General features: G+C 38.8%; 1 protein-coding gene and 1 long non-coding RNA gene across 5 annotated transcripts; both read right to left on the bottom strand.

Moving 5' to 3' along the window:
- Positions 1-14,952: 14,952 nt before the first annotated feature.
- Positions 14,953-15,742, bottom strand: LOC136222454 (histone H2B-like). The gene has a single exon (XM_066010229.1). It carries the CDS (start codon positions 15,604-15,606, stop codon positions 15,172-15,174), a length of 435 nt encoding a protein of 144 aa, XP_065866301.1. The 5' UTR covers positions 15,607-15,742; the 3' UTR covers positions 14,953-15,171.
- A 1,482-nt stretch (positions 15,743-17,224) lies between these two features.
- On the bottom strand, positions 17,225-21,007 carry LOC136223538 (uncharacterized). Of its 4 annotated transcripts, XR_010686009.1 has the most exons (5): positions 20,428-21,007; positions 20,197-20,309; positions 18,599-18,678; positions 18,058-18,191; positions 17,225-17,566 (listed from the first exon to the last, which is right to left on the bottom strand). It is a non-coding gene; the product is annotated as an uncharacterized lncRNA (long non-coding RNA). The 4 variants fall into 4 exon arrangements; XR_010686010.1 differs by having other exon boundaries at positions 18,058-18,678; positions 20,197-20,324; XR_010686011.1 differs by having other exon boundaries at positions 18,058-18,678.
- Positions 21,008-21,060: the final 53 nt, after the last annotated feature.

Below are 21,060 nucleotides of genomic sequence, written 5' to 3'. Positions count from 1 at the left end.
AGTGTCCTAGGAGGAAGAGCGCCAACGTGGTGGAGAGGTATGAAGATGACTATGATGAAGAGGATGAAGTATTTTGTGAACCCTTGGGAGAAGATGATGATGAGGCGGGTGAAGAGAGATATGCCATTCATGTGGTACGGCGTTTGTTAGTCTCCAGCCGAATAGAGGGAGATCAAAGGCACCGACTATTCAGGACCCGCTGTCTTGTGAAAGGTGGGCGATGTAATGTGATAATAGATAGTGGTACCCAAGAGAACATTGTAAGTAGCAGCGCCATTCGGAAGTTCGGATTGTTGGCAGAGGCGCACCCTGATCCCTATAGGGTGGGATGGATCAAGAACGTGGGCGAGTTGAGGGTGACCCAGAGATGCAAGGTACCTATTGAGATTGGTAACTATCATGATGAAGTCTGTTGTGATGTGGTCGACATGGACGCATGCCACCTATTGTTGGGCCGACCATGGCAGTTTGATAACAACGCCACCCACGCCGGAAGAGAGAACACTTACAGATTTGTGAAGAATGGGGTGAAGTTTGTCCTTACACCAATGGTGAGAGAGCCAAAGGTCGACGAGAAGTCTACCTTGGTAGTCTGTCCTACACACAAATCGTTCGTCAGCGAATGTGAGGAGAGCCAGATGGTGTATGTGGTGATGGTTAAGGCGAATCACGAGGCCGCCCGAAGGGGCGAGAGAGAGATGCCGAATGAAGTGACCCGCCTACTTGGCGAGTATCAAGATCTGTTCCCCGATGAACTGCTGAGTGGGTTACCACCTTTGAGAGATATCCAACATCATATCGATCTGGTGCCTGGGGCTAGTTTGCCAAGCCTCCCACATTATCGAATGAGCCCAAAGGAGAATGATGTCATGAGACAAAAAGTGGAGGAACTCATCGAGATGGGATACGTTAGGGAGAGTATGAGTCCTTGCGCTATTCCAGCTTTACTTACACCGAAGAAGGATGGGTCTTGGCGGATGTGTGTTGACAGTAGGGCTATTAACAAGATCACCATCAAGTATAAGTTCCCAATTCCAAGGTTGGATGACATGTTGGACCAACTTGGCGGATCTCGAGTCTTCTCCAAGATTGATGTCAGGAGTGGGTATCATCAGATACGAATCCGATCTGGGGATGAGTGGAAGACTGCCTTCAAGACAAGAGATGGATTGTATGAATGGTTAGTTATGCCCTTTGGGATGACCAACGCCCCTAGTACTTTTATGAGACTGATGAATCAGGTGCTTCGCCCAGTGATTGGGAAGTTCGTAGTTGTGTATTTTGACGACATTTTGATCCAGAGCCAGACCTTGGCGGAACATGAAGAGCACTTGCAGACCGTGTTTGACCTGTTAAGGAAACACCAACTATACGCCAACACCAAGAAGTGTGACTTTGTCATGGAGAGCTTAGTTTTCCTTGTATTCGTGGTCAGTGGGAGTGGAATCCAAGTTGATGGGGAGAAAGTAAGAGCCATCCGAGAATGGCCTACTCCGAGGAACGTGGGGGATATCAGGAGTTTTTATGGGCTAGCAACGTTTTATCGCCGATTCATTAAGAACTTCAGTTCCATAGTGGCCCCGTTGACGGAATGTTTGAAGAAGGGAAAGGGGTTTGAGTGGGCGGACGCCCAAGAAGAGAGCTTCGCCTTGATCAAGGAAAAGCTGAGTACAGCGCCAGTGCTGGCGTATCCCGATTTTGACAAACTGTTTGAAGTTGAGTGTGATGCCAGTGGAATTGCGATTGGTGGTGTCTTGATGCAAGAAAAGAGTCACATTGCATACTTCAGTGAGAAGCTCTGTGAGGCACGGCAAAGGTGGGCAACGTATGATCAAGAGTTTTATGTTGTAGTGAGGGCATTGAAAGTATGGGAACATTACTTGGTGGGAAAAGAGTTCATCCTCTACACTGACCATCAAGCTCTCAAATACCTGGGAAGTCAGAAGCAACTTCGAAGCGCCATACACGCCCGGTGGTCTGCCTTCATAGATAAGTTCCCCTATAAGCTTATCCATAAGGCGGGAAAACAGAACATAGTGGCGGACGCCTTGAGTCGGAGGGTTGCACTAATAAAAACAGTCAACCTTGAGACCGATTGTTTCGAACACATCAGAGGAGAGTACCTGGCGGATCCTGACTTTGGAAGTATCTGGGAGAAGTGCCAGAGCCAACCTGGGTATGGGGCGTATCACTTGATGGATGAATATCTAATGAGGGGCAACCAACTTTGTTTACCTTGCACTTCTATCCGCGAGAAGGTGGTCCGAGATCTACATGGCGGATCCCTGGGGGGACATTTTGGGCGAGACAAGACATATACAGCAGTGAGTTCCCGTTATTTCTGGCCCAAAATGAGAAGAGATGTGGCGTACCTGGTAGAACGATGCTATATCTGCCAGATCGCCAAGGGACACGCTACAAATGCTGGCTTACAGCTACCCTTGCCTATACCAGAGACCATATGGGAGGATCTGTCCATGGATTTTGTCCTAGGGTTACCCAGAACTCAGAGAGGCATGGATTCCATCTTCGTGGTTGTTGACCGGTTTTCGAAAATGGCACACTTCATACCATGCCGTAAGACTAACGACGCCTCAGCGACTGCCAAGCTATTCTTCAAAGAGGTTGTCAGACTACATGGTGTACCAAAGAGCATTGTCTCAGACCGTGACACAAAGTTCCTGAGTCACTTCTGGCGGACCTTGTGGGCTTTTTTTGATACTTCTCTGAAGTTTAGTACCACCGCCCACCCTCAGACAAATGGACAGACAGAAGTGGTCAATCGGACTCTGGGAAACTTACTGCGCAGCAAATGTAAGGATAAGCCCAGGATGTGGGACGTGGTTTTAGCACAAGCTGAGTTCGCCTACAATGGATCTGTACACTCGGGAACTGGGAAGTCACCCTTTGAGGTGGTATACACTAAGACCCCGAATCACGTCCTTGATATAGTCCATCTTCCCAAAGGAAACGTGATGGCAAACCAACTAGCCAAAGACTATGTCCAGATGCACCAAGAGGTGAAGGAGACTCTTGAGGAGAGAAACCAGAAACTAAAAGCTAAGGCGAATGAGCACCGCAGGGACCTATAGTTCGAAGTGGGAGACGAGGTTATGGTACACTTGGGAAAAGAGAGACTCGCCAACGCCACAAGCAGCAAGCTTCGACCGAGAAAGTACGGGCCATATAAGATCACCAAGAAGGTCAATGCCAATGCCTATCACATAGCTTTGCCAAATTGGCTTGGTAAAGTCTCACCGGCGTTCAATGTTCGTGACCTTAGCCCGTGGAAGTCAGATGGCCCTTTGGAGAACAACACAGATAAGCCAGTGCCGAATTCTTTTAAAGAAGGAGAGAATGATGCGGACATCCTAACTGGGATCAATAATAACATACGCCTTGGTGGATCTCCTCTCGGCGTTCCCACAGAGGTTGTATCTAAGAGGGCGGATCCCCTGGACACGCGAGCGAGGCGGATCTAGGCATACGCCATGAGGCGTACCAACAACTACACTGGGCGGATCTCAAGTTTACTTCCTGCCGAACGAATTCACCAACAACCTCTGACGCTCCGTACCTGCACCTCTGTACCTGTTGTCTGGGCGCATTACCTATCTTACCCTCTTATTATTAACTGTATTGTAACCGTAGTAGGGGTAGTCCATGTCCTTTGCTTATCTTTAGAAGTTGTATTTAAACCCTCATTTTGTAAGGATAAGGCAACTTTTATCAATCAAATATCATTTCTCATTGAGATTAAGGTTTATACCTTTGTTTATCGGGATTCACTCCTTCTAGTCTAGCTAGAGAAGAAGATCTTTGTTGGTTTACGATTAAAACCTCCATTTATCGCTTTCAATTTGTATCAGTTCGTGTCTCGATTTTTGGATTACGACGGGATCTTTTGGATCTATCGAGAGACGTAACCGCATGCTTATTCAGTGATGAAAGCACTTTTTATTTTAAGGAACGGACTCATCGCGTAACGTGTTTGTTTCTAGCGTTAAGAACCCGTTTGCTCTTTTTGGCTACGTGAAAAGACGGCGAGTCTTATTTGAGCGCACGGTACTCTTTCGGCTAACAACTCTTTATTCCAATCTACGGGATATATCACCTTAGCGTGGTTATAGAAAATCAACGTTTCGTTGAATCGCATGTCTATTCGGAGCAGGGATATTACCGTCCTTTTCACTTTGGCATGAACTGAACAAACACGCAGGTCGGGCCATATTTCTTGTAGTTTTGGTAATGGTCGAAATGATCGAGCCATTAGTCAAATCCACAGTCTCGTCCACATGGCGCAATTATGCGGTTTGGTTTAATTCGGCTTTGTGATTTTTAAGCGGCGTATATACCAGTTCGAGACATGTATTTAACGACATTGGTTCATTTTCTTTAACTACCCTCGGGATGGATATATATCGTAGATACATAATGACTTTGGTCGTTTGTCTATCTTTGCTTTTCTTTTATTTTCTTAGTCACTTTTGCGGACACGTCCATTTCTCTTAAGAACGACACAAGGCATAACGTAAGAGCTCGTCTTTTATCAGAAGGGACGGGCCACGTTTGCGAAACTCTTTACGTTACAACGGGGTCATTCGAAATAGAAACGTTCTTTGTTTTCGTTTTGTCATAATCTCGCTTTATCCCAACCTATTTAAAGAATGTGAATAACGACTACTGTTAATATAATCTTTTGAATCGAGATATAGCTATCTTTAATACCAAACCGATTCATACTAATACGTGCTTACGTCATAACGCATTTCCTGAACATGTGCCTTCTTCGGGACACGGAAAGGGACCAGGCGGGTCGCACAAGTTCATTTATACGAGATGACTAAGTCGTCTTTAGTTTGAATCGTTTCGATGTTTTGGGGTAGTTTGTATATCGGTTTAAGAGTATATATTAACGCATCATTTCTTTTTCTTTGCATATTTTAGGATTAGACACGTATCATGGCAATTTGAAAACACGAACTGATTCATTTATCACCTCAAAAATGGTAACGGGTAATCCTATGGCAACTTCTAAGGCTATTATATGCTGACACGGCTGATCGCGGGACCTCACAGGACCGCACAAATTCGCCCCTAACGAATGGATGGGAACCCTTTGGCGCCTTACTATAAGGGGGAACTTACACTAGCCTCTTTCGAGCGACGAATGGACTCACGCTAGAGGTTTCGCGGAAATTACCCAAAAGGTTTGCAATAATGCACATGAATGCATACGAAAAGAAATAATACGATTCGTCCCCGTTAAGGGCTTAATACACGCCTTCCGGAATCAAATTTCTCGCGTCCCCAGCAGAGTCGCCACTTGTTAGACGAGGTGCCGCGGCCTAATCTCCCGGGCGGACCGGGGGGTGGACACCTCATGGCGACGTAAGCGGTGATTGGCGCCGAAAGCAACCAATCGTGGAATCAAGCTGCTCGGCAGGACCGGAGCTCGGAGTATGGAAGAGTCGCCACCCACGAATGGGAAAATGAACACCGATCCCTTGCGGGAGACCGGTGAGGGTTCGGGAAACTTAGGTACGAGCCGAGAAGGCTAGCTCCTTTCCGGAGAAAGGCTACTAGGCACCCCGACATCGCTCGGTTATGAACCACCGGCCTCCTACTCAGCGTGTTAGGCGATAACGGACTAATCACATATTTCTTTAAGTTTAAAATTCATTTGAAACCTTTTCTTTCTCGTTTTGAAAACCGTTTTGAGCATATATTATTGAAAGCCACTTTGGTAAAGAATCACCCATTTACATTGATGCTAAGTATAAAAGAGAGAGGGGGAGAAGGAAGAATTGATTTATTTACAGTGTGTCTTATGCCTCGATTCGTATGTTAACTCTACACAAAACTCACTCCCCGAAAACGAGTTTATTTACATGGTTCGTACCTTAATCGCCGTTGGAATGATTTAGGTACGTTTCAAAACCCCGTTAATTTACATGGCATCTACTCAAATCACCGTTAGAACGACTCGAGCGTTTGAAGACGTGGAATAAAGAATTTTAACCCAAAAACGTGGTTAGGCATACAAGTCAATTTATTTTGTACAAATCATTTAAGGAAACGATTCAAAACTTTATTATTTACAATAAAAACGATTTTAATTACAAGGTTCGCCTAATCCGTCGTTGGAACAGATTAAGGTTTCAACATGTGATATTTTGGAAATAGTTTAAAAAGGTCAAGAAAAACGTTATTTACACTTTAAGAATGTCTAGAAAACTTAAGTTTAAATAAACAAATTAAAGTCTCTTTTTGTGATTTTATTTTCCCTTTTTTCACTCAATTAATCCTTACTTGAATATAATTACAACAACTAACAAATTAAATTCAACTTCACCCAACCAAACATGTTTAAAGAATATATACCTATAGGAAATCCAAATGGAGAATGAATATATATATTTATACATATATGTAAGAATAGTAAAAATGGTAATAATATATATATAGATTAAATGTAGGATAAGGAAAGTAGTAATACATATAATACCTTTTTATCCTAATTACAACTATGTAAAAATAAGGGAGACTATAAAAACTAAAAATAACATTTAATTTCCAAAATAGTTTTACCCTATGATAGCTAATATAATTCAAATGCCAAAGAAAACTATATATATACATATATACTACTTTATAACATTAAATCCAAGCGAATTAAATTTCAACATGAAATAAATAAATATAGGGAAAATTACAAAACTAGGTCAAATGGGAGGCTCATTTACATATTTAACCCATTTACTCAACCTATTACATATCTAGACTCATTTTGTGTGACTTTCCAAAAATACCCCCAATATTTACGTGCGGCTCGCCCCATCCCGCCTGACTTCGCATATTCCATACTATGCGAAGTCTGCGAAGTAAATGTTTGGGTTTGCTTGATGAATTTAGTTCGCATATGCGAAGCCTGGATGTGTTTTGAAGCTAATTCGCGAAGTAGTATATAACAAAAAAGGGCAAACAACAACGGATTCTAACATTCAAATCATAACATTATCAAAATTTACAACAAGATTGCCACAATAACTAATCCGGTACCAATTTTGAAACGAAGATTACTCATCCATTTTAAAATTGGCACCGGATTAAGTTAGGTCCACTTTGAAGATTGGCACCATAGGATGGACGTGTCCCATGGTGCACCCCGAGATTGACACAATCTCTCCTAACGAATAATTTCAGGAGTGAATGTGTCAATCTTGGGGAAGTTCATCCCTATACAGGAAGGAAAATCATCTTCCCTGCAGCCCAGTACGCCGCCTTCCAGAAAGGGATGTTACGTATTCAACCATCGATAGAAAAAATTAACCGTGTTAGTTATGAAAAAGGACGATTTTGGATTCGCGAAATGAAAATTAGCGAAGCATGCGAATGTAAATGTGCATGGGAAGAGGTGATTTTACTTCGCATAACGATTTTTTCGTGAAATCTGCGAGGTCTGAAATGTGACTATCTACGTCGCATATCGATGCTTTCGCAAAGTGTGCGAGGTCTGAAACGTAAGGATCTATTCGCAGACTTCGCGAACTAATAGATTCGCGAGGTAGATCCATACGTTTCAAACTCTTTCTCTTCGCAGAACGTCGCGAATTCATCGATTCGCGAAGTAGATCATCAAGTTTCAGGCTCGTTCTCTTCGCAGATCTCCGCGAATTCATCGACTACGCGAAGTGAATTCATGGAAAAAGCAGGAAAAACAGCAGATACTTACATTTTTCGCTCCTAACAATATGATAAACTGGGAAGAACGACGGAAATAAAGTAGAATAACCATTTCTGGAATGGTAACAAGAAGAAAGAAACCAATTAACGAACAGGAAGATGAAGAACCATGGCTTCGTTTTCTAGGGTGAGGAAGTTGCAGAATCAAGAGATGAAAAGAGAACTTCATTGTGATTTGGAAACATGGTGCAGATTTCATGCAATTTAAAGGCAAATAGGAAGATCAAAAGTCTTCAAATCATTAATGGAGGAGCCAAACCGTTTTCGCGCACCAAGGAGAACAGGGGAGAGAAACCGATAGAGTGAGGGGAAGTGGGAAGGGTAGGGGTATTACGGGAAAGTCACACAAAATGAGTCTAGATATGTAATAGGTTGAGTAAATGGGTTAAATATGTAAATGAGCCTCCCATTTGACCTAGTTTTGTAATTTTTCCATAAATATATAGTACATAATAAATAGTTATAGGATTAAAAAATAATTTTTATAAACATATCACACAATAATATATATACAAGTAGAAATGTCAAAAAGTGGGGAAAGGAGGGTAAAAATGGTGATTTTCGGTTTCCAGCAGATTACCGACGGAAAATCCGTCGCCAATCTGCTGTTAGTGACAGAAAATGTAGAATTACAGCAGTACTCCAAAACTTTCCAGATTCGTTCAAAAGCTTTAAATTAAATCTAATTCGATCGTTTGGGATCTCCGAACTACCAAAAATGGATCATAGTGTATAACGGAGTTTCCTAAAACGACGTTTTTATTTTAAAACGTTATTCGGAAATATCTTTTCCAAGCTTATAATTACAAGGGTAAATTCCAAAAAAAACCCCTGTGGTTTGATGTTGTTCCAAAAAAACCCTTGTGGTTTGTTATTACAAAAAAAAAAGACTGTGGTTTGCGCCGTTACCCGAAAAACGGAAATGGGCTTAACAGTGTTAATTTGCTGACGTGGCACAGGGGTAGAGTTGGAAATTCGAAATTTTTTTTTATTTTTTTTATTTTTTATTTTTTCTCTCTCCTCTTATTCTCCTTCCTCCTTCTCCTCCTTCTTCTCCTCCTTCTTCTTCTTCTTCTTCCTTCTTCTCCTCCTCCTCCTTCTTCTCCTCATTCTTCTTCCTTCTTCTTCTCCTTCTTCCTTATTCTTCTTCCCCCTCCTTCTTCTTCTTCTCTCCTTCTTCTTCTTCCTCCTCCTTCTTCTTCTACCTTTTTTTTCTTTTTTTTTTAAGTTTTGGAAATTTCCAGATTTCTGGAACCAGATTTCTGGAAAATTTTCAAAAATCTGGAAATTTTTCAGACAAAAATCAAAAGGAAACAAATAAAAAAAACTTTAGAAATATACTACTTGCCAAAAACCTAAACATTTTTTTATCAATATGCCTTACAAAACCAACATAATTAATAAACAAAAGAAAAAGGCCAATAATATACCATAATCTTTTCCGCCTAAACTCTCATTCTCTGTCAATTCCTTCCGAAAAAGCGCACCTTGTTCGACCCTACGGAATCGCCATTCTCTTTCACGGGAAGGGAAGGATACTTTTCTTATTTTTTGAAAATTCTCCGGTGCTTACAATCTCTCTACATTTTTCTTATTGACGGTATGTGAAATCCTATCCAAATTAATGGCCTTCATGTTCTTGATCATCGCTTTTCTTTTATCGATTTCAAGTTTATTTTTTCCGGTGGGAAGAATTGAAGCTTTAGGATTATTCCCAGACTTTGATTTGTTTGGTTAATTTCTTTTTTCCTTCTTATTCTTTGTCTCCAGTTCAATTTTATAAATCAGTGGATGTATTAAGATATAAGAAACCGTTATTTTAGGTTATACTATTACTGTTGTTTCCTTTTTTCCTCTAATGAAATTCACGAGAATCAGCTCTTTTTGGTGGACACGTAGGTTTTGTTTTCATTTTTTTTTAATTATTATAGAGGTCTATTTGTAAAGTGGTTCTTTGTATGAATTACGGACCGAAGAGCTTGACAAAAAAGAAAGAGAAGATTTCTCCTGAAATCTGAAAATCCAGATTTCTGGAAATCTGGAAAAATTTCCAGATTTTCCAGAAATCTAGAAATTTTCCAGATTTCCGTCGGAAATCTGGAAAATTTCCAGAAATCTGGAATTCCAGATTTCTGGAAAAATTTTCGAAACTTAAAAAAAAGAAAAAAAGGTAGAAGAATAAGGAAGAAGAAGAAGAAGAAGGAGGAGGAGAGAAGAAGAAGAAGGAAGAAGGAGAAGAAGAAGAAGAAGAAGAAGAAGAAGAAGGAGGAGAAGGAGAAGGAGGAAGAAGAAGGAAGAAGGAGAAGAAGGAGAAGGAGGAAGGAGAAGAAGAGGAGAGAGAAAAAATAAAAAAAAATAAAAAAAAAATTCGAATTTCCAACTCTACCCCTGTGCCACGTCAGCAAATTAACGGTGTTAAGCCCATTTCCGTTTTTCGGGTAACGGCGCAAACCACAGTCCTTTTTTTTTGTAATAACAAACCACAAGGGTTTTTTTGGAACAACATCAAACCACAATGGGTTTTTTTTGGAATTTACCCTAATTACAACGTTTTTAATACCCGAACTACCTTTTAATCGGATCACGGTTCGTATTGGGATATTAAAACGAGGTTTTTTATTTTAAAACAAAACCGAATTTTTATTTAACATGGGATAACAATAAATACGAAGAACTAAATGAAACGTGATAAATAAATGAATAACTAAATAAATAAAATTATAACATAAAAATAAATAAAGAAAATAAAATAAATGAAATAAATAAAACGAGTCTAGTCCTCGGATAATACCTCAACTTCGGTATTGACGGTTGAAGTCGGTTGATTCCTTGTGTTTTGGTAAAATTTTAACTTTTAGGAAATTTAGAATTTTTAGGAAAAAAAATGTTTTTTCCCAAAAAAAAAGATTTTCTCTCTCTAAAAATGTTTAGAGTGAGAAGCTCCTCCCCAAAAGTCCTCCCCTAAATGCATGGGGATTCGTGCCTTATATAGGCAAACGGATCCCCGGAACTTTGGGCGACGCTCGAGTAAAATTGGGCGTCGCCCAAAGGGGGTTGGGCGATCGCCCACCCTGGTTGGGCGAATGCCCAACCTATGTTGGGCGAACGCCCACCCTGGTTGGGCGAATGCCCAACCTATGTTGGGCGAACGCCCAACTTTTGTTGGGCGAACGCCCAACAATTGTTGGGCGAACGCCCAACCATCGTTGGGCGAACGCCCAACAATCGTTGGGCGTACGCCCAACTGATGTTGGGCGTTCCCCCAACCATCGTTGGGCGTCCGCCCAACGTCGTTGGGCGCCTGCCCAGCGGCCGTCGGGCGCTCGCCCAACGGCTGTCGGGGGTGCATGCCCGACGGCCGTCGGGCGTCCCGCGGACGCCGAGCGCACGCCCTGCACTGCCGGACGTGCGTCCGACTGTTGTCGGACCTACGTCGGCTGCCGCTAGGCGCTCGCTCTACGTCGCGGAGCGTCCACGAGCCGTTCACTCAACGACCACGATTCTCGTTGACTCACCGTTTTATTATTATACGTTTTTCTCTTTCAAAATTTTCCCGGAACCAACCGCTTCGACCGCTTTGTTAAAGGTTTTCGTTACAAGTCCTCCTACTCGGTGTCTACAATGCCACCGCAGACGGCGGGACCCGAGCAGCCAGTAACAGAGGCATCCGTGTTCACCTTCATCCAGAAGGCCGACGGAGGCTGCCAACGCACCAGAATTATCATGGGAGCGCCGTGCAATTGAATTGGAAGTTGTAGCTCTGTCAAAATATGTTGCTCCGTTGTTGATTTCCACATTGCTCCATTACCGAGTCTGCCCGTTTCATGAACAGCTTGCCAGATCCTGCAAAGAGTTAGCGAGATTTGGGGATCCTCTCCTTCAAAAATTGCCCTGTTTCTAGTAGTCTAAAGGGTCCACATCCTATTAACAATCGCTGAATTCCATAGCGCACCAATTTGGGTGCTGAATCTCTGCTTAAGATTCTCTTGTATCAGGTCAGTAACTGAACCCGAAGTGTATATTGTTCGGCCAAACAGCGACTCGATTGATCTCCAAACCTGCACAGAAAAATAACACGTTACAAGAATATGCGTGTCGGTTTCCATTTCCCTCTTGCAAAGGCTGCACTGTGAGACAATACAACAACCTCTTTGCTGAAGTTTGTTATGAGTTGCCAAATAGCCCAGAATCGACTTCCAGCACACCATAGAGCGAGAAGGCGGGATATATGGATTCCAGACAAAGTGACACCAGTCCCGGTGTGTCGGGCTTCACTGCAACCAGGCATAAAAAAGTTTATAATTAGGAGTAATTTTATCGTTAACTTTGCTCCTTACTTTTAAAAATTTCCCTAACGTTGTCAAGTTTAGTCAATTTTACTTCTGACATTGATAAGTTGGGTCAACATGTCACTTTAAGCAAGTTTATGAGGACAAATATGACATTTTAAAAGTACATGGCATTAAATTTTTTGGACAAGTACATAGGGTTACATGCACCGTTGGTCACTAAACTTAAATTTGTCTCAATAAAATCACTCAACTTTGAGTTTGTTTTCAATTAGATCACTCCAATAATTTCATTGGTTAAAAGACATTATAAAGATATCATTGCTAACACGTCAGTATGAGTAACTCAGAGTTCAGGCTGGTGTCAATAATCAACTAATCAACTAGATGTTAGGTTTGCAGTGAGTCACTACAAAACAATGAGTAAATATATTGGTACTCATTATCACCTATTATAAAAAAGTTTCAACTATAGCATGAAACTCTTTAGTTAAAAGTAGGGATATAGGAGTTCATTTTTCTGGTAAGGTTATCTGAAATTTTTGGTTTTACTCTCATCTTATGTATCATTCTCTGATTTGCCTACCTGTTTTTCTTTCATTAACTGAGAGAATTTTCCATGATTTTAAAAACCTGTTCCAATTTTAAAAAAGCCCTTTTTCCTGAATTTTGACAACTCTTGTTAGCTCCATTGTTTCCGAGTAAACAAAAGTGAATTCATAGATGAACATTTGTGAATTAGAGGATATATATGTGTTTATGTTTATCTATATTTGCTACTTAAGTTGTCCTTCTTATTGAAAATCACTTTTATTTGGTATAAAAGTAGGACTAACTATAGATTTTGAATATTAAAGGAACCTATGTTAATAAATCTTTTGAAAATAAGTTATATCCTTCTTTTGTTCATTATTTTCATTACTTTATCAATGAGAATTTTGATCATATCCCAACATTCGTGAGCTGAATAGAAAGTTCTGTAGCAATGAATGTTAGTTGTGCAAATGGACTTTTGTTTTTCCGATAACTTCGGTTCATCTGTTGCCAAATGAGTAGACTTTCAACTGTCCATGGTAATATTAGACCATAACTATCCAGTTTTCCTTTTGCTTCCAAATTTTCAACTTGAAAAGCTTTCTTCTATTTTTTATCACTTTGTGCCCTTATTCTCCTAAGGAAATGAAGATATGAGGTTGTATGTAGATGCTTCACGTTACAAATAGTCTAATGAGGTTTGTCAAGGAGAAAGACTTTTGGGAGTAGGGCTGTAAACGAGCCGAGCCGAGCCAAGCTTTGACCTACTCGAGCTCCGCTCGGCAGTTTCTTATCGAGCTCGAGCTGAGCTTCGAGCTTGGTTCGATCTCAATTTGTTATTGGAGGTCGGCTCGTTTAGCAGCTTGATTGTTCACGAGCTCGCGAGGTGCTCGTTTATTTTTCTACAATATGTTTAAAACAAGTTAATTGAAAATATAAAAACAAAACTTGAAACAAATCCATAGTGGATTTAATATACTTCATGATGGCATAATAAAACACACGATACAACTCATGTTGTTGTTTATTCATCCTCACTTGCATATTTATAAAGGACAAAAAAATTCTTGCATTTGAAAGTAGGCGATGTGGGATGGATTTTTTTACTAAAGGACAATTTCTTTTTTTCCCTCGAAAGCATGCGCACACTATCTTCACATCCCACATCGGAAATTGTAAAAACTGAAACAATGAGAATAAGAAAGAAACTGAAAGTTTGAAAATTGGTTCACAACTAAGGTCTTGTTCAGTTTTCCAAAACATTTTGTAGGCTAGCTCTTCAATTTTCACCAAGAAAAACAAGATCTACCAAAGATGACCATAAGAAATGAATATTTGACATTTATAATTAAAAAGGTTTCTAATTAGATGTAGTTATTTAGAACAAAAGGTTTGTTTGGTAACATTTAAATATATTGCTACTGATGGGCTGGTTTTGAGAGAAAAAACGCAGTCTAATTTGTCAAACCAAAAGGAAGTATCTCAACAAACAATATCTAACTAACCCTAGGATTTGGCAAGGGTTCCCAAAAAGTATGGGATATGGTACAAACCGAATATGATCAGCCAGAGAATGAGGAGGAATTAAATTTAAAGAAATCAAAGAAGAATGACCAACAAACACTCTCTCTCATCCATATGTGTCTGGATGAGATTATATTCATGAAAAGTTCTCTGCAACAACATTGAGGGATGCATGGAAGAATCTTGAAAATTCCTTTAAAGGGAAAAATAAAGTAACAATTAATGTGTGTTTGCAAACCTTGAGAAGTGAGTATGAGAAACTGAAGATGAAGAAGTCAAAGACAATTGATGAGTTCTTTAATAGAACCTTAGTAACTGTGAATCAGTTGAAGAGATGTGGAGAAATGATGGAGGATGTTCTTGAAAGAAGATAACATTTACAGAAGCAAACTATACTCCGATTAATTCTAAGTATAGTTGATCCAAATTGTTCAATTTTATCCTTGGACTTAATTCTTTTATTCAAAGTTAAAAAATTTGATATGACAGAGAATGAACGAATTGAAACACACTCAATCACTTTACATTCCTTTCTATTATCTCATTTAACTCTCTACCTCATTGACTGCCAATCTCCTAAACAAAAGCTTACAGCAATAAAAGAGAGCAAGATAAAAATGAGCAAAACTATAATTTGATTCAATTTTTAAAGTGATTTAACAAGTACCAATTGCTAATACAGCAATTAAACAACCCTAAACCAGACATGAAGTTGTAACATTTAGTTCGATTAATACCAAATTTATTTGTGTACAAAAGCTTCCTCTTTACATCTAATGCATATCAAAATCAAGCCAATGAAACTAAATCAGATACAAAAGTACCTAATTCAAAAAAGCACCAGCAGAAACACAAATCAAACATTAAAATCCACATAATCAAAATAAATACATCACACTTGGAGAAATCAAAGAGATGAAATTGAACGCAATAAAATTACTGTAGTTACATTGAAAAAAACGAGACATCCTAAAAACCCTAAATTACTGTAGTTACACTGAACTAAAGGAGACATCATCAAAACCCTAAATCAAACATAACAGCGACCTAACATCAAATTAGGTTATCAAAGGAAAACCTAAGAATTTGTGAACTTGGTAACAGCCTTGGTACCTTCGGATACGGCATGCCTAGCCAATTCTCTAGGCAAAACAAGTCTGGCGGCGGTCTGGATCTCCCGAGAGGTAATTGTCGGCTTCTTGTTGTACCTAGCCAGACGAGAAGATTCCTGAGCCAGGTTCTCGAAGATATCATTGATGAAGCTGTTCATAATCCCCATAGCTTCGCTCGAGATTCCGATATCAGGATGAACCTGCTTCAGAACCTTGAAGATGTACATCTTGTAACTCTCAACACTCTTCTTGGATGGCTTCTTCTTCTTGTCAGCGGCTCCACTTTCCTTAGACAATTTCTTCCCTGCTCTCTGCTTTTTCTCTGCCGGTGCTTTCCTGGCGTTCTTCTCCTCTGCCGGTTTCTTCTCTGCCAGCTTCTTTTCTGCTGCCTTAGGTGCCATTGGAAATAGTGAAGAGACTAAAGAGGGATGATAGGGTTGAGGGAAAAGAAGATATGTCAGTGAGTTGGGTAAGTTTGAGAATGAAGAATGTACATATATAAGATAGAGAGATGAGATGTGATTATAAGTGAGGCACAGATGGATGACTTGGATAACATAATGATCGTGGATTCGGAAAGGACAATATTGAAAGGTTGTGATTTTCTAAGGCCACAACATTTTTTTAATTTTTTAGTTATTCATTTTTTTAAAATATTGAGTTATTCATTTTGTAAGACATAAAGCATTCATACATTTCATCCTTACGTATTAATTATATTTGATTTAAATGACACTCGACCTATCCATATTTTGTTATTTGGCTTTTAATTTATTATTTAGTTACTATCCCTATTTTGTTTTTTTGGCTTTCAATATATTATTTAGTTACATATGTTCTCTTTTTTTTTTATTAAAAGATAGGGGATAAGGAAAGAAGGTCGGAGACATCTCAACAAGGTTGGAATCCCCTAAACAACCACCCCTAAACCCAATACACTCTTATATACAGCCTTCCCACTCGTTGATCTGTTACTATTTAATAATATTGGACTCCTAGAATATTCTGTAACGATCCGTATTCAATACACTCTTATATACCGCCTTCCCACTTGTTGATCTGGTATTATTTAATAATATTGGACTCCTAGAATATTCTGTTATTCAATACACTCTTATATACCGCCTTCCCACTCATTGATCTGTTGGAAAGAAATTTTAGGGGCTTTAGCAACGCATGATCGACTACGAGTTAGGGGCTGTCACGTCGTCTCTCGCTATAGCCTCGGCAGGGCGGACACAGAAACGGCCAATCATCTATTCCTAACTTGTCCATTTTCTGTACAGGTATGGAATTCAATTGAATCTCTGTTCGGGCGCAAATTATATAGATTGGGATCGTTGTTGGATCTGTTAACAGATGCGCACAATCAGAATTTCAACACGCAAATTAGTGCACTCTGGAGATCCGCTGTTGTCAGTGGAATTTGGATCCTTTGGACGACTAGAAATAAAGCGATTTTTAAAGATGAAGAACCATGCATTTCGCTAACTCTGCGCAAACTATGGCATTCAATTCACGAATCTGGTAAGCTTGGTGATGACTCTATGTGGAACTCGACAACGGACACTACAAGAAAACAGCGAGTTAGCAACCGAATTTTCGGTTGCTAATTCGGTCGCTAATTCTGTTTAGCAACCGGAATCTACCATTTTGCAACCGAATCACTTCGGTCGCTAAGTAGCGTGTTGGTAACATCAGCAACCTGTTATTTTCATTATCGGTTGCTCATTGAGCAACCGAATAGTCGGTTGCAAACTGCGGTTGTAAATTCTGCGACCTGTTTTTGCGACCGAATCTGGTTGCTAACTGGCAAGAAGCACCATGCACCACGTATCGTTTACCGACGAATTCCAACAGAATTGCCGTCGGTAAAATTTTGGATACTTTTTCTCATCAAATTTCCATACGGACTGCACTAATATATACGGACATTACCAATCAAATTTAAGATTATTTATAATTACAATTACAAGCAAACTTCACAATAAATTGAACATATTTAATTAATAATTCATGAAACGAAAAATATACATTCATAAATAATATTCAAAGATTAAGTCAATATACATATATAAACATTGAAGCCATTAAGGCATAAGTCTCAATGTTGTTCTTATCTCAAGAATTACAGTATTAACACCTAATTAGATTCATCAGCAGAACTTTAAATGACAATGATCTTAAATTTCTAGGATACCGGTCATGATGATACTCGGAAGCAGCTGAACCCAGTCCAAAAATGCCATCATCCCTATTAAGCCCTCCAGCCAGGTAGAACGCTCTTAATTCTTCAATGGAGTGAACAATTTACTCAATTGTCTGTTCAATTTTAACTTGGGTAAGATGTTCATAAGTTTCCTACAATAAACAGAACAAATCGAAATGACAATCACATTGCAACTCCAATAAAACAAGTAAGGAGACAGAACATGTGTTAATGATTTTTTATGCCAGCAGCCAAGAATCGAAAGGACACAATATTAGGAAACAGGACATGCAACAACTTTCATAATCATAGGCAAATGTAAACTACAAATTCTGTATGGAATAATAGACATAAAAGTTATGACACAACATGATTTACAAAGACAGCCCAGCTTGGAAATAAGGAGTTCAAATCTAAAGAAACACAGTACGAACAACAAGCATTAAAATAGTTAAAAAAACAGCAGGACATTAACAAAAACAGGACATCAGAGCATGAATAGCAGAGACAGTAGAGCATGAACAACGGGACAGTCTCAAAATAGCGGACTCAGCATTTGATAACCAATTTTTAAGGAACATGGCTTAAAGTCAACTACAATACATGCTTCAATATAGTAAATTCGCAAGAGGAAACTCTTTACCTTGCACATAGGTATTAACCCACAAACTCCAACGATTTTAGTCCTGAATCTGATCGAAACTGAAAACCGAATAGAAACAGATCAACAAACTCCAGCAATCCACTTTTTGTACAACAATTAAGTTCTCCCTGAATCTGTAGAGAATAAATTATACATGAAAAAGGATTAGAAGAAGAAAACAAATGAAAAAAGAAAACGAAAAATCGGAAATAAGAGGAGCAGTTATAACGGTCAAAACACGGAACAAAGAAAAGAAGACAAGTTATAAACGGTGGGTCTATCTAGTAATTTTATGGATATATTATAGTAACAACACTTCCCCAAAAACCAATTTGTTTCATTTACTAAAGCAACCTGAGTATTCCATCTTTTAATAAGTTGGAAAAAAGCAATTAGAGTAGCATAACTGACTGATAAAACTGGAGTTGGAAAAAAGCAATTTGATAACTCATAAGTGGATTAAACTAACTGGGCAGCAAAACTAAATAAGAATCGATAACTAAATAAGTTGGCAAACTTCAAAAAGTATTTATGTAGATACTATTGTGCATTTTAACTCATTTGGAGAAGTCGTGGTGTAGAGCTTATGCTTGAGCAAGTTTTTTAAAACCTTGTATGTTCCTGCATGTCCGAAGTAATTAATTAGGTACATAATAATGTCATATTAATTGAAATGAAGTGAAAAAAAACAGAAATAATGTGAAAAAGAACATATCAGACATTACAGGACTATTTATAAAGCAAATACTAATAATATATATTTGAGAATATAGGTACTGACATTACTCATGCCCATCTCAACATCAGTAAGAACTCTAAAATCATCTTTTGAGAGATATCTTAAGATGTCCAGAACCAATTTCATGTTTCCTTATCTTATAACTCTTGAAAAAACCCAAGAAAAATAATCAAATCAGGGAATCAACTAACAAGCAAAATGTCAAACTGAACTAGCTACAAAAAAAAAAAAAGCCAGACAAGACAGATCCTGTAGAGATCATTTAAACTCATATTGAATCAAAAAAGAAGTTTCTCCTAATGTGGGGACCTTCCAAATTAACATGTAACGAAAAAGACTTAATGTGGACAACAGAAATCCAACACAAGAACCAGTGACAAATTCAGAGGGACTTGAGTAGCCACCGAATCCAGAGGGATTTGAGTAGCCACTAATTACTATAAGTACTGGAAAATTTCATCCGTTACTGATAAGAAGTATATATAGATATCAAAACCAGCTATCAAGAAAGGAAGACTGGAATTGGAGCAAAATAAGCACCAAAACGATGAAAGCAGCGACACCCCAAGGGGAGGAGGTGATTTTGATACATGAATTGACCCAAAATAATAATTTGAGTGAAGACTATACTCCTCATGAATTATTTGTGAAAGAACACAAAGATCTAATGGGAATAGGTGAAAAATGGATGAGTGAAGACTATACTCATCTTTTTGCAAATTTACATTCAAGAACAAATGAAACATCTGTTTCAATTTACCAATCCAAATTGAAAATCTACAAGAGGCATGCTCTAAATTGTAAGTAGAAACAACTTGTAAGAAAACAACCCACTGAACCAATGATACTTGAGCCAAAAATTGAAAAATGGTAAATCATAACAGTTTAAGCAAAAAAATTTATGACCATTTAACTAATCTGATCCAAAAATTGAAACAGAAAATTGATGTGACTAATTTAAGCAACAGTTGATCTAGCAACTCCAACTTTACTGCATGCCCAACAGAAGCCATATTTACATTAATGCCTTTGATGAGATGATCAAGTCAAGAACAAAAGAAACTCTGTCTTTCAGATAAAGTGGAACCATATTGATGTTAATTATGCAATTTTCCTACATGATGTCAATTGCCTGAATCCTTTACATGTTGATGCCATTTCTCTTCAACTTATTCATCTTCTCATCTTGTATACTATAATATTAATTGATGTATTTTTTTTATAGCAAACCAGAGTTCAAATTACTACCCTTGATTCATAATCCCATCAAGTATTTCACGTGCACATAATGAACTTAATAACACATTTCATAAAACAAACATCTTTTTATCATTCCTAAAGAACCAATTAATCAAATAAATTCCTAAGGATCACTTATTTTCAATCAGTGAGTGTCATACCTTGATAGTTGCAACCAGTGAGGCCAGCAAGTGTAGATTTGGTCTGAAAACTCCAAGCTATGCAAAGAGGTGAGGACAAAGACCGATTAACCCAATTATACACCGTAAAACACCTAAACAAGGCACAACTACAGAGTTTAATAGGTAACATTGGTCAAAATTCAGAACATATAACAAAAATGATAGGATATTAGAAGGGAAAAATAAAAAATCAAAGGATAGAAAAGTTACCATTGGAGAAATTTTAATTGAATGTTTAGCCTCTAAACCAGAAAATTGAACAATACAGTGACACCGAGCAAAAGCTTCTTCCAAACGTGCTTCATAACACCAAAACCTATTTGAATAGACCAGCCAGTTGCTTCTTCCTTGACTTTGCTTTTCTTCTTCCTGGACTCCTAAAGCTTCTAAAAAATGTTGAAGAGACCAGCCATGAGTAGTAGCCGGATTAAAGGGAACGACCATGAAGAGAAAAGAAATCAGAGCCATTAGCGCCTTGAAATTAACTTTTTCTCCTCTTTGGTAACTCAGAAGAGCTTGAACCCTATCTTGTATCCTGCTGCTATAAGGGAGATCTAAGGTTGAGCGGAACAATAATTTGAGTTCCACGCACTAACATCTAGCGCTAAGAAATTAAAGGAGTTATCCAAGAGGAATTGAAGAGAAAGAGAGGAATTAGGTATACTAGTTCTGGAATTAGAGATTGAAGAGAAAGAGAGGAACTGCGAAGAGAAGAATTAGGGCTCGAAGAGAAAGAGAGGAATTGCGGCTCGAAGAGAGAGAAGAATTAGGGCTTGAAGAGAGAGATGAGCAAAACCTTCTCTTCTTTCTTTTTATATTTTTTTATTTCTATTTTACTTTTTA

This window comes from Euphorbia lathyris, chromosome 3 (genome assembly GCF_963576675.1).
Source record: "Euphorbia lathyris chromosome 3, ddEupLath1.1, whole genome shotgun sequence".
NCBI classification, from domain to species: domain Eukaryota; kingdom Viridiplantae; phylum Streptophyta; class Magnoliopsida; order Malpighiales; family Euphorbiaceae; genus Euphorbia; species Euphorbia lathyris.
This window is presented reverse-complemented; position numbering and strand designations above follow the sequence as displayed.

Bases quoted from the DNA above. Each gene is read 5' to 3' on its own strand.
- LOC136222454 (XM_066010229.1), bottom strand. From the start codon at position 15,606: ATGGCACCTAAGGCAGCAGAAAAGAAGCTGGCAGAGAAGAAACCGGCA.